The sequence below is a fragment of the Branchiostoma belcheri genome, unplaced genomic scaffold (genome assembly GCF_001625305.1).
Source record: "Branchiostoma belcheri isolate BF01 breed outbred unplaced genomic scaffold, Haploidv18h27 scaffold56, whole genome shotgun sequence".
Lineage (NCBI taxonomy): Eukaryota > Metazoa > Chordata > Leptocardii > Amphioxiformes > Branchiostomatidae > Branchiostoma > Branchiostoma belcheri.
The window spans coordinates 1,867,213-1,880,930 of NW_017804198.1; the positions used below are offsets into that span (position 1 = coordinate 1,867,213).

Consider the following 13,718-nt stretch of genomic DNA (forward strand, 5'->3'; position numbering starts at 1 on the left):
CTGCAATGAGTGCATCAAGCATTGTAAAACAATGCTGACACACTGTCAGTAATTTCCGATGCATTTGCAAAGGAGTCAAACTTACAGGACAAGAGCTGCAGCAGTCCTGGCTATTGTCATATAAGTATTGTCTCTAGTAGGTACAATCATGAAAGCTACTGGTAGCTACTACCTGCTAAGCTGGTGTGTTACGCTGAAGGGCGGTGCTGTATCCAGAACCATGCCTTTCTATTTCTATGCCTGAATGGGTTAGGGATAGGATCAGGCATGGTTCTGGACAGTTTCCACCTATCCAAGAACATAGATTTGCCCCCAGGCATGGACCATTGGTTCTGGATAGGCATGGACTATCCAGAATCATGCCTGAGCATAGTTCTGGATTAAGCACAGTTCTGGATACAACAGGCAGTTACACCGGCTACACACATACAGAATGGTTCTACTTTGCTACAGGAAAATGGCATTAGCATGTTAGGACTACTTCAACAAAGTTAACTTGTGCATGTGCAAACACTTCTATACAACATCAGTGTCATTTTCTTGCAATCAATCATTGCAAAGTGCAGACATATTACAGTTCTTCTTTTCCTGGTGCGATTTAGATGTCTGAACCATTGTTACAGTAGTTATATGATCTAACATAATGATTTGTGTGAATGTGTTCTGCTAAAAGTCTTTCCAAAGGGGATCAAACATAAATGCACATTTTAAAACCTAGAACCAAGTTTAGTTACTTAAAAACTGGGTATTATATCATGTAGGTTAACCTGTATGAATTCTGAATTCATTTTTGTTTCATGTTTATAACTAAGTTTGATATTTTCAGTCAAGTACGTTTTGCGAAATATAGGTTCTTCTGAAAAATCTCCTGGTATAAATTTTAAAGCTAACAGTCTTTCTTGTACTGGTATGTACTCAAGAGCCATCTAGTGATCCATGTTAGATCTGCATGCAAGAAGATCTGATGCTGTGATCTGGTGAAAACATTCCATGATCCAGCCACTCTGTAACTCTGAATGTACGGCTTCAAATAACTATCCATTTAAATCTCAGGTAGCCAACAACTCTTTACAACTGGACTTTTGACAACATTTCCTCGACGATTAGCATCAACTTAGCATGAATGACAATAGTTAACATAGCCAATACCACATTTCAATTGCTTGATTGCTAAAAAAATCATACTTTGTTTGCTTGAGGAAACCTCCTGGTTTGAGGTTGGAGTCAGCTATGATTGGCACTGTGCAGGTTCTACTGATTTTATTGAAAATACATTGACAAGCCAATATTTCCAAATCTCTTGGTTGTACTGTTACTTAAAATCGTGGTCAACCTTCTTAAAATGCAAGTTAGAGATGAGATTAAATCCTGGAACAAAGTCAAGATATATTATTTGCCCAAAATGCAGTTTCTATACCTATACACCATACAAGACTTCAAGCAGCTCCACCTTATCACCAATACAGCAGGCCTTAAAAATTATGCTAGTCAAGATTTAAGTGAAAGAGACACTTCTAATTACAAATGTATGCCAATCAAACTTCAATTTTTGCATCCTGACTTCATTTGTATCCTCGTAAGAAAGATCCGTGTACAACCTAATGAAAATTGAATTGTTCTTCGATTTCAAAATTTGACTCGCCGGAATGTTCGACCAAATCTCTGAGTCTTCATCCCCCGTACCAAAAATGGATCTATCCTTGGCACAGGAGCCAAAAATGTACATTTTTGGTCCAGAAATAGCCAAAAGCCTTATTTTACACAACTTTAAAGTCATGTATGTCAAAAGTGTGAATGACATTCTTTGGACATGTGTCCAATGTATCCCCATAACGAATTTCCGGTCATTCGGATTTAATATTAGGGCAGGAGCCAAAAATGTACATTTTTTGTCCGAAAATAGCCAAAAAGCCCTATTTTTCACAATTCTAGAGTAGTGTAACTGTCAAAAGCTTGAATAAGGTTTTGTAAACATATGTCCAAGGTATTCCCATACCGAATGTCCGATTGGCCATTGGTATTTTGTTTTTTGAACATTCCATGAGGATACCTTCCTAGCTGGCCATCACTTAGAAACATGGCACAGAAACATGCCAACCATTTTAACTTCTCTACAGCCAGGTGGAGAGGTTTACAGCAGTCTGCAATTTTTCTTTTTCTTTGGAGCTTTGGTGGGACACAGCACCGCACGGATGGCCTCATCAAAAACTGTCTTCAGTCCCTTCTGAGTCAGAGCAGAGCATTCCAGGAACTTCACAGCACCTACATGACAAGGAGAGACATGGGTCAACTAGGGCTGTGGACCTGAAACTAAGTCTGTGGACCTGTATGTAACAGAGGTTCAGGCACAGTTCCTGACATGTACCTGTACCTGAACAATTTTCAATTGACAAATTGACATGATCCTCTGAACTTTCTCAATAACAAAAGAAACAGTATAAACAGTAATAAATGCATCTTTTCAAACAAAACAGAACCATGTGGATTGTTCCTTGTGTCCTACAATGCTAGATTGTCCCTGAAAGATCTGCTGCATATAGTCCCAGTGGACAGCCCTACTGCACAGTTGAATTACTTTGAACTGCCTGCATTACTGTCTGTAAGTAGAGTTACAGTAATACTATTCCTCTGGTGTACTTTCAAACAATTTTCTAATGTGAATGTCGTTCAGCACCAAGGACAGACCATTTCATTTTGTCAATGGTCTGAATGTTTCGTTGCATAAAAGCTCAAAGATCATGACCATATATACCATGTTTGGGACATTTCATATGAAACCTGCTGCAAGTTTGATATGAAAGTTCTGCTGCAATGCCATGGAAAGCCACTCACCATAACCAGACTTGTCCTTCCTTTTCCTGACATTTATAGACATACATTGTACAAGTGTAATAAAAATCCAACAACTTGAGTTATGCTGAAGTACAGTGTGGACCTGAAACTAGGGCTGCAGACCTGTGTGTAACAGAGGTTTAGGTACAGTTCCTGACATGTACCTGTACCTGAACAATTTGCAATTGACAAATTAATATGACCCTCTGAACTTTCTCAATAACAAGACTGTCAAGAGAAACAGTAGAAACAGTAATAAACTTGACAGAACCTTTATTCAAATACAACAGGACTGAACTATGCGTCTTTTCAAACAAAACTGAACCGTGTGGATTGTTTCTTGTCGAATTCCTTGTGTCCTACAATACTAGATTGTCCCTGAAAGATCTGTTGCATATAGTCCCAGTGGACAGCCCTACTGCACAGTTGAATTACTTTGAACTGCCTGCATTACTGTCTGTAAGTAGAGTTACAGTAATAGTATTCCTCTGGTGTACTTTCAAACAATTTTCTAATGTGAATGTCGTTCAGCACCAAGGACAGCTATCTTCCACCCAAAGATCGTGACGATAGCATGTTGGGGAAATTAGATGTAAAACCTGCTGCAAGTTTGATATGAAAGTTCTGCTGCAATGCCATGGGAAGCCACTCACCATAACCAGACTTGTCCTTCCTTTTCCTGACATGTATAGACATACATTGTACAAGTGTCATAAACATTCAACCACAACTTGAGTTATGCTGTCCACACAAACAAACAGTACAGAACTTTGTTGATTCAACCAGAACTTCTGGAGTTATGCTGTCTACACACACAAATACAATACAATACATAACATTCTTGATGAAGGAAAATATAATTTCATATTGAATCATGATACAGTATTCAATTATGGAAATAACACCTTATTCCTAAATAATGACAAAGCACTCGCCCTATCCATTGTGTTACCTTTATTTCCAAATCTTATTTTCAAATACATGTCTATTGAACGTAAAAAAAGCTTTATTGATGAAAGTTTTTTGCTTTGCTGCAATCAGTGCATCAAGCATTGTAAAACAATGCTGACACACTGTCAGTAATTTCCAATGCATTTGCAAAGGAGTCAAACTTACAGGACAAGAGCTGCAGAAGTCCTGGCTATTGTAATATAAGTATTGTCTCTAGTAGGTACAATCATGAAAGCTACTGGTAGCTACTACCTGCTAAGCTGGTGTGTTACGCTGAAGGGCGGTGCTGTATCCAGAACCATGCCTTTCTATTTCTATGCCTGAATGGGTTAGGGATAGGATCAGACAAGGTTCTGGACAGTTTCCATTTATCCAAGAACATAGATTTGCCCCCAGGCATGGACCATTGGTTCTGGATAGGCATGGACAATCCAGAATCATGTCTGAGCATAGTTCTGGATTAAGCACAGTTCTGGATACAACAGGCAGTTACACCGGCTACACACATACAGAATGGTTCTACTTTGCTACAGGAATATGGCATTAGCATGTTAGGACTACTCCAACAAACTTAACTTGTGCATGTGCAAACACTTCTATACAACATCAGTGTCATTTTCTTGCAATCAATCATTGCAAAATGCAGACATATTACAGTTCTTCTTTTCCTGGTGCGATTTAGATGTCTGAACCATTGTTACAGTAGTTATATGATCTAACATAATGATCTAGATTGTGACAATCAAACAAAAATGGAACTAGATAAATTTAAACTGTAGGGCCAGTCTCGGGTAAAATTATTTACTACATTCCTTGTAATAAGAAAGTGTATAACCAAACTTTTCCCTGGCTCTACTTCTAAACTGTTTGTGTTACATACATGTTTAACCTTAAATGGCATTTGCTCCTATTTTTATACATCACTTTTATTGTAACCAATTCATCTGAAGTTCAGTCTCACTACATCTAAGCTCAAAACAATGATTTCTTATTTACAAGCACACAAATTAACTTTCCCTTGTGTTGCCCCTTCTAACAATGTCCCCCAAAAGTTAGTCTTGCTGGGTTTTCACCATGGACCCTTAGCCTTTCCATCTTGGTAAATATCTCTCTTGAGACTAACATATATGTTTTCTAACAGACCTTTCCGTAAACAACTGCTCTAATAAGATGAAATTGTGAAGTTTAGTTGATCCAAAACATTGATTGTTTGATTTTTTTGTATTATCCCAGTACAGCAATACCACCAATACAGTACATGTAAGTCACATATACATGTACACCTGCATTCAACTCTTGCTACTACACGTACTATTGTGGGAATGTGTTCTGCTTTCGTCTTTCTAAAGGGGTTCAAACATAAATACACATTCTTAAATTTAGATCCAATTTCAGTTACTTAAAATGTGGGCATTACATCATAGAGGGTAACCTGTATTAAAGGCTATTCTGGGTTCATTTTTGTTTCATCTTTTTCACTAAGTTCGATACTTTCAGTTATATATGCTTTTCAAAGCATAGGTTCTTCTGAAAAATCTCCTGGTATAAATTTTAAAGCTAACAGTCTTTCGTGTACTGGTATGTACTCAGGAGCCATCTAGTGATCCATGTTAGATCTGCATGCAAGAAGATCTGATGCTGTGATCTGGTGAGAACACTCCATGATCCAGCCACTCTAACTCTGAATGTACGGCTTCAAATAACTATCCATTTAAATCTCAGGTAGCCAACAACTCTTTACAACTGGACTTCTGACAATTGAATTTTTCCTAAAAAATTAGCATAATCTTATCATGAATGACCATAGTTAACATAGCCAATACCACCTTTCAATTGCTTGATTGTTATTAACTTGTAATGTAAAAAAATCATACTTTGCTTGACAAAAGTCAAAACCTCTTGGTTAGTGGTTGGAGTCAGCTATGATTGGCACTGTGCAGGGTCTACTGATTTTATTGAAAATACATTAACAAGCCAATATTTCCAGATCTCTTGGTTATTCTGTTACTTAAAATCGTGGTCAACCTTGTTAAAATGCAAGTTATAGATGTGTAATGACTTGAAATACTGGAACAAAGCCAAGTTACATGCCTTGCCAATATTCTTTGCCAAAATCCAGTTTCTACACTTCACCATACAAGTCTTCAAGCAACTAGTCTCTTCACCAATACAGCAGGCTGTAAAAACTCTTCTAGGCAAGATTTCAGTGAAAGGGATACTTCCAATTACAAATGTATGCAAAGCAAGCTTCGTTTTTCCATGCTGACTTCATTTGTATCCTAGTAAGAAAGATCCATGTACAACCTAATGAAAAGTAAACTGTCCTCTGACTTCAAAAGTTGACTCACTGGAATTTTTGACCAAATCTCTAGTCTTCATCAGCCTTCTGATCCACTTGCTGTAGCTTTTTTTCACACGTGTGACGTAAGCAGTGGGTCAAAGCTTGTCAGAAGTCTGTATCGCCCCCCGTCCCGGTTGAGAGAAGGCTCGTGCATGTATGCCCTGATGTAGAGGCTTCCTTCACTCCTCTGACAGAATACCAACCTTCTCTCAACCAAATCGTGGAGCGGTACCAACTTCCAACCAACTTTAACCCAGTGCTGACGTTATGTGTGCAAAAAAAATCATGGATGTACAACACTTGGGTCAGAAAGCTGATGATGACAAAGTCTAGAGATTCGTTCAAAAATTCCGGTGAGTCAATTTTATTAGTTGGAGAACAGTTTAATTTTCATTACCCCACTATGTAATCTACCAACTCAAATGAACTTCCATGCTCCATTATAACTGTTCAGTGTTCAGCCAAGGGTAAAATGTTGACCACTACTGCTATGCCTTTTGCCCATTTTCTACAGTGCTGTGCAAAGTGACAATCAGTAAGATTCCCCATGTTTGGCCTTTATGTTAGTCTTAAATGCTTAGAAACTTTGCCTTCTACATTACTGCATACGGCTGACAACTTTGGGTAAATTGTAAGAAATAAATCCTGCATGCAAAACTGGCAAGATCATCACAATTGGCCTGGGATTTTGGACATTCCATGAGGATACCTTTCTGGCCACCACTTAGAAACACAGCACAGAAACATGCCAACCATATAAGCTTCTCTACAGCCAGGTGGAGAGGTTTACAGCAGTCTGCACTTTTTCTTTTTCCTGGGAACCTTGGGGGGACACAGCACCGCACGGATGGCTTCATCAAAAACTGTCTTCAGTCCCTTCTGAGTCAGAGCAGAGCATTCCAGGTACTTCACAGCACCTACAAGACAAGGAGAGACATGGGTCAACTTAGGGCTGTGGACCTGAAACTAGCCCGCTTACTAGGACTGAGTACCTAATGGCAGTGAACCTTAATGCAACACTTTCATGCACAGGCATGATTGAATGATAAATCCACAACCAGACATTCAGTATTTTTGTTAATCATTGAGTGCACCTTGTAGCCTGTTTTTAATGTCATACCTACGTATTGTTGTGATTTGTATTGATTATTATGTGATACCCTGCATCAATTTAGCCGTATAATGGCTGTGACTGCACGGGTACTGTTTGGACAATAAACCATTTATCATTATTAGTATGTGTCACTCTCCCAATCACTGAGATATCTCGGGAAAATTACGTCTTCAACATCACTCCCGATTTCACCAGACCATATGTATTATGTTACAACCAAAACCTTAATCCGATACCATACAACAGTGCAGTGGTTTACCTGTAATTTTGCTATTCACAACAACGTTTTTTTCTCAGTCCCTTTGTCAAAGAGACACACTAGTTATCATCGGCATCAAATGTCACAGTCGGTAGGCCGGTGCACCACCAAAAATGGTCCTGAAAAGCATCATCTTGTGGCATATCCGTTCAAATATTCCATTGCACGGTCCTGAATATCGTAAACTTTAGCGGCAGCTACACTCACACACTCACTCACTGCATGGCTTAACGTCCGTTGTTCCCCGCTACATGTATCAAATGGCAAGTAACTAGCATTGACTCGCACAAATTTCGGCCTGCAACTTCCAAGCATCCACGTGATCCTTACTGATCTCTTTGCACATAGACAGGCCCTGTGGGTAGGTGAGACAAGCCTGTACTTACTGATCCCCTTGCACATAGACAGGCCCTGTGGGTAGGTGATACAAACCTGTACTTACTGATCTCCTTGCACATAGACAGGCCCTGTGGGTAGGTGATACAAACCTGTACTTACTGATCTCCTTGCACATAGACAGGTCCTGTGGGTAGGTGAGACAAGCCTGTACTTACTGATCTCCTTGCACATAGACAGGCCCTGTGGGTAGGTGAGACAAGCCTGTACTTACTGATCTCCTTGCACATAGACAGGCCCTGTGGGTAGGTGATAGTAGCCTGTACTTACTGATCTCCTTGCACATAGACAGGCCCTGTGGGTAGGTGATACAAGCCTGTACTTACTGATCTCCTTGCACATAGACAGGCACTGTGGGTAGGTGAGACAAGCCTGTACTTACTGATCTCCTTGCACATAGACAGGCCCTGTGGGTAGGTGATGGGAGCCAGTTTCTTCTCGCGCAGTTTCTCGATAGTCTCCTTGTCGTCGCGCAGGTCCAGCTTGGTGCCCACCAGGATGATGGGTGTGTTGGGACAGTGGTGGGAGACCTCAGGGTACCACTGGGGACAAGTCAGCAAGAGTCAGTAACACAACACAAAGCCATGCTGGTGTACAACTTACTCAGACTTAGGGACTCTCATATCTTTAGACAAATTTATAAGGTGTAAAGCTGTATAAAGCTTTGCTAATGTATAAGGCTCACTGCCACCATACATGTGATGGGTACTTAACCTCTATATATTGACAAGATATTGAGTGCTTCAGATAGCCTCATGGTACCGAAGCCCCAGTTGGAATTGTACAGACAATACCCAGGGTACTCTGTTCCCTTCAGTCACACATCTGATGAGCTGTTCATTTTGTACCCAGCTTTCAGAAACTTTGAACATGGCAAAAATTGTGTGATAAACTAAATGGTTTATTTATCTATTTGTAATGTTAATCTTTTTATCTATTTGATTGATATGAGTGAATGAATGAAAGACTGAATAAATGAAATTAAGCTACAGTTTATCCGGTATTTTTTCAGCCTGTAAAATTGCAAAAGGCAGGTTGACATTTTGAGCAGTCTTACAGCTTACCTTGGCACGGACATTCTCAAAGGATGCAGGGCTGATGAGGGAGAAACAGATCAGGAACACATCCTGTAACACAAGGTCAAACCAACTCAGACATGTCATACTTTAAACAGATGCTAGATGGCGCTATTCCACTCTATATTGCTTTCCACTGCAGATACTTGATCACTGATTTCTCAGAATCTTCAAGAAGGAATTTTAAAAATGTATTGACCATGAAACCTGCCAATAACATGTAAAAACATGTCGCAAATTTCATAGCCAACATTTTTCACATTGTTCTCTGGTTGAGGTTCAAAAAGTTTCCCTCTGTCTCCTTTTGTTTATCCCATCCACTATCATGTATGAGTAATGAAATAACATTGAAAACTACAATGAAGATAAATTTATTTACCTTCATATGGTCTAGCCTAACAAACTTACCTGCTCTGTTTTATTCTGACTTGGGTCAAACACATTCACATAAGGTGACCAGCCCCACTAATTCTGCCCTGCCACTTGCTACATAATGTAATCCAACACCACAGGGTATCTGCTAAACCAGTTACATGTACCATGGTAACTGTCTGGTTCAGGTTCTTGACCTCATTGGTTTGGAACAGAAGAAGAGGAAACAGAGAAAAAACAATATTTTCCTCAAGCGAAGGTGAACAAGAGTAACTCACGGTTTGAGGATAGGACAGTGGGCGTAACCTGTCGTAGTCCTCTTGTCCGGCGGTATCCCACAATCCCAGGTTGATGGGCTTGCCGTCTACCATCACGTTTGCTGAGTAGTTGTCAAACACGGTAGGAATGTACTCGCCAGGGAAGGCGTTGGTCGTGTAGCTGATCAACAGGCATGTTTTACCCACAGCGCTGGAGGGGAACATTGGTATCATCAGTAACAGTTGACTTAAAGTACTCCCAGGGCTCAAAATACTGGATGCATGTGCAGCTTAGTCAAGTTAGTGCACCCAAATGTGAAGCTGTGCACCTAATTTTTTCCTGTGGGTGCACCAGTTTATGTATGTCAAGATGCTAAATTTATAGTAGTATACAACATATTCTTAACATCTAAGTGTCTATAAAAGCAACAAAATCATTCTTGTACTACTTTTCTTTAAAAAAAGAAAAATGAAACATAAATTAGTTTTTGCTGACATTCTACTTTTTATCTTTTATATGGTGCACCCCAAAATTTTTTGGCATACCCAATTTTTTTAGGTTGGGTGCACAAGTGCACTTTTTCGCAAAAATAAATTTTGAGCCCTACACAGAATAACCTGCACCTCTTACTCTTAGCAGTGTTCTACTTTGGCAGACATTACATATTATTAAATACATATTTTGTGGAATCTTTTTACATGAACCTTCAAACAAAACACCATCAAAAACATAGAATCCCCTGTAACATAATCCACATCATTATTTTGATTGATTGTCCTGAACAGAAGTCACCTGCACTTTTGATAACTCACCTGCTGAAGCAAAGAAAAATGAAAGATATGCTCGCTAGACTCCAAATTTCTAAGAAATTTTCAAAAAATGTATGCACCTTTTACATGCAATTTGTATTCCATTGACATTTTGTAGGTCTGAATATCTAAGAAATAGGCTGCAACACTAATTCAAACATTGCAATGCTTGTTTTCAAGATTTAAGAGGTCATGACTTGTATGATGACCAACCTTTGGCCACTGTCTGTCTGTCTCAGTCTGTCTGTAAACATGCTCAGGGCTCAAAATTCATTTTGGGTAATAGGTGCACTGGTGCACCCGACCTAAAAAAATTGGGTGCACAAAACATTTTTTTTGTAGAATGTCAGCAAAAACTAGTTATGTTTAATTTCTAAATAAATGTATTATAACAATTATTTGATTCTTTTTTTTTACACTTAGATATTAGAATATGCTGTCTATGGCAATCACTCGTGATCTTTATTTGCAATCAGATACAGATTCATGTACAGATACATAGTCATGCACAGATACAGATTCATGTACAGATATACAGACTTTCCGAGTATGATGACCGTGTCAGTCCCTACACCTGAGTGAGGGTCACAGTTGACACGGTAGCCTTCGCGTGGATTTGTTTAAGGTGGATAACAGGTTGCGAATCTGAGACCCACACACTTGGGCATCCGTCTTCCCCAGCGGATCCATCGAGGGAGACGTGCTGGTTCCGGTTCGGGTGCTTGCAGCGAGCTGCCGGTGACTTGGTTACGCTCAAGTTCCGCCTTGACTACGCCAGCCCGCCTGGCGCTGCTCTCGTCCGCCAGCTGAAGACAACTGCCGTTGGAGACTTGACCCTCTAGTTGAGGGGGGATACGTGTAAAGTGCCTTTCCCAAGGGCACAACGTCGGTGCGCATGTTCGAACATGCCCCCGTGTTCCGTATAGAATATGCTGTATACTACTATTAATACATTCAGTATCTTTACGTACATAAACCTACGAAATATTGGGTGCACTGGTGCACCCACAGAAAAAAATTGGGTGCACAGCTCAAAATTTGGGTACACAAAGGTGCACATGCACCCAGTATTTCGATCCCTGATGCTGGTTGTGTCGTCATTGTTTCCCCAAGTGTTTCAAGCCATTTTTATGGACAAATTTCTGCCTTTTTAAACATGTAATGGCCTCAAAACTCATATCACAAAGGATAAAATATTAGGAGTTGTTGTTTTTGATAATTTCATTTTCAACATTTCTTCTGTGAACGATTCATGAAGTGATACAAGTTATTTTTTTAACAGAAAACCGTGCCTTTGGGGTATTTTTGTGAATGACGGGGTTTGTTCAACGATGTAAACAGAGCCAATCAAAGCTGTTTACATGAAAATTGTTAGAAAGATGCCAGTGGGGTAAATTAGAATATTTAGATGTTCCACCAATAACGTTTCTTATATCATACTTTCAACCATAGCGAGATCGACCAATGCATGCATGTGTTACCACTGTCGCAAATTCACAAGATTCTACAAACAATTATGGAGATAACGTCTCCAACAGGCAAAATTCTTATGCAACGTTGCCCAAAAATCAGAACGAAAATCGTCGAAAATCCAGCTTTTGCGCCAGCGCAGTATGTTCTGCTGACATGACCAGCGTACCCCAGGGGAACAGCCTCATTTTCATGTGTACATGGCAGACATCTTGTTTCACCAGTGTTGTTGATTTTTAGGGGGGTGGGGCGCAAGCCCTTTTCCGTAGAGCGTAATCGGCCGTTTTAATTCCACGTAGAGCGTAGACGGACCGCTCTAATTCAACGTAGAGCGTAATTGGCTCATTTTGCGTAGAGCGTATTCGCCATTTTAATCCTACGTAATGGGCTGTAGCCACTTGGAATTTATCTTAAAGTGTAATCGAGAGGTTTACGAATTCAGTGTAGAGCGTTGTCGGGACCCCCCCCCCCCCATGCAGGCCCCCTTTTAGGTCTTTATGATCACGCTAACATGAAGATGCTACTGAAGATGACAGATTATCAGATTATAATCACAGATAGGTGATCATTTCACATTCGAGAAGGACATTTCTGAATGAAACTGTGAAGAAAGCGACCATGCCAGTTTTAAAATTTGCCACCATGTGTTTGTCGTGTGTTCCGGCCTGTGTGATAACTAGAGACATTACATCACGTTATATTCTACATTTGCATGCGTATGACTACGGGATACTTCTATACATGTTCTGAGCTTTTTTTGACATGATCTGAGAACACTGGCAGATGATCAATGTCATGTGTTAACCTTCTGCATATACCATTCCTGATATATCCTCATATATGTATATACGATGAGTCATATATTTGACTTAATTCACACTGTGCCTAATCCCAGCTTTCCAAAAATGAAAAGTTTTACAAATCTTACTTTACAGTTAAGTCTGCAAACTGTACAGAGATCCTTGTGGCTAATTTATACACCTTTAACTTGTACATTATCCCTAAAAAAGGGTGAAATTTTACCTCAAAGCAAAAGAGTTATATGGTTAGATTTATACATGGTTTTCTGCTTTTGGAAGAAAACCACCATTTGAAATTTTGCTAGCTCTCCTGGTAGATGCTTTTCAATGGAAAACAGGAAACGGAAAGCTATTTATTTTGGGCGGACGTACTGTACTGTAACGCTACATCTTGTAGAATTGGCCACAGATGGAATTTACATTTTTCATGGTGGAGCTTTCAGTTTGTCCAACAAGTTAGAATTCCCGGCAGGGAAAAAACATTATCTCTATCATCCCCGCTAACCCTGAGGACATAAGCTGCTCGATTTATGGACTATCGAGGTTTATAAAAGTTACACGGAAAAAGAATTCTAAATTTTGTCGAGTAACATTTTGTCAAGCCTGGACAAGTTGGACCGACTTCCGTTTTTGTATCGAAGCCACAATTTTCACTCTAGAACAATATCCAACTAACAAACAACACTATCGACTTACCCGTCACCGACAACCACGCATTTAATGGCCTGCATCGTCCTTGTTTTTGCGGAAAACTCCGATTTTTTCAACAGGAGGAAAAGTCCAAACTTCAGGCGGAAACAGACAAACCCTTGGCAGGTTTGATGATGATGATCAATATGGCGCTCGACCCGACACACCCAGACCGTACCAAGTCAACTAACCGCCAAGCGGGAAAAAAGGCCACAATTTTTCCAGAATATCAATTAAAAAAGTATTATCATCAGAAAATGTTTGACATTTATACTAAATATTGGCATAACTAACATGTATGTCTCTTCACAATTCTAATGCAGTTTAATTGGATCACCCCTATTATCGAG

General features: G+C 39.7%; 1 protein-coding gene and 1 long non-coding RNA gene across 3 annotated transcripts; one reads left to right on the forward strand and one right to left on the reverse strand.

Moving 5' to 3' along the window:
* The first annotated feature begins 646 nt into the window (after positions 1–646).
* Positions 647–5,554, forward strand: LOC109481585. The gene is made up of 2 exons (XR_002140907.1): positions 647–1,053; positions 5,506–5,554. It is a non-coding gene; the product is annotated as an uncharacterized LOC109481585 (long non-coding RNA).
* Positions 2,028–13,568, reverse strand: LOC109481565 (ras-related C3 botulinum toxin substrate 1). 2 transcript variants are annotated; one of them, XM_019784159.1, is made up of 5 exons: positions 13,375–13,568; positions 9,620–9,809; positions 8,958–9,020; positions 8,276–8,435; positions 2,028–2,262 (listed from the first exon to the last, which is right to left on the reverse strand). In XM_019784159.1, the coding sequence occupies exons 1-5, from the start codon at positions 13,407–13,409 to the stop codon at positions 2,132–2,134; spliced, it is 579 nt and encodes a 192-aa protein (XP_019639718.1). In that variant the 5' UTR covers positions 13,410–13,568; the 3' UTR covers positions 2,028–2,131. The 2 variants fall into 2 exon arrangements, with proteins under 2 accessions (XP_019639718.1, XP_019639717.1); XM_019784158.1 differs by lacking the exon at positions 2,028–2,262 and adding an exon at positions 3,772–7,041 and having other exon boundaries at positions 13,375–13,567.
* Positions 13,569–13,718: the final 150 nt, after the last annotated feature.

Excerpts from the sequence above, each read along its gene's own strand:
- LOC109481565 (XM_019784159.1), bottom strand. The coding sequence starts at position 13,409 with ATGCAGGCCATTAAATGCGTGGTTGTCGGTGACGG. Across the intron at positions 8,436-8,957 it reads TTGAGAATGTCCGTGCCAAG|TGGTACCCTGAGGTCTCCCA; the intron begins GTAAGCTGTAAG and ends ACTTGTCCCCAG. Across the intron at positions 2,263-8,275 it reads GTCTATGTGCAAGGAGATCA|GTGCTGTGAAGTTCCTGGAA; the intron begins GTAAGTACAGGC and ends CTTGTCATGTAG.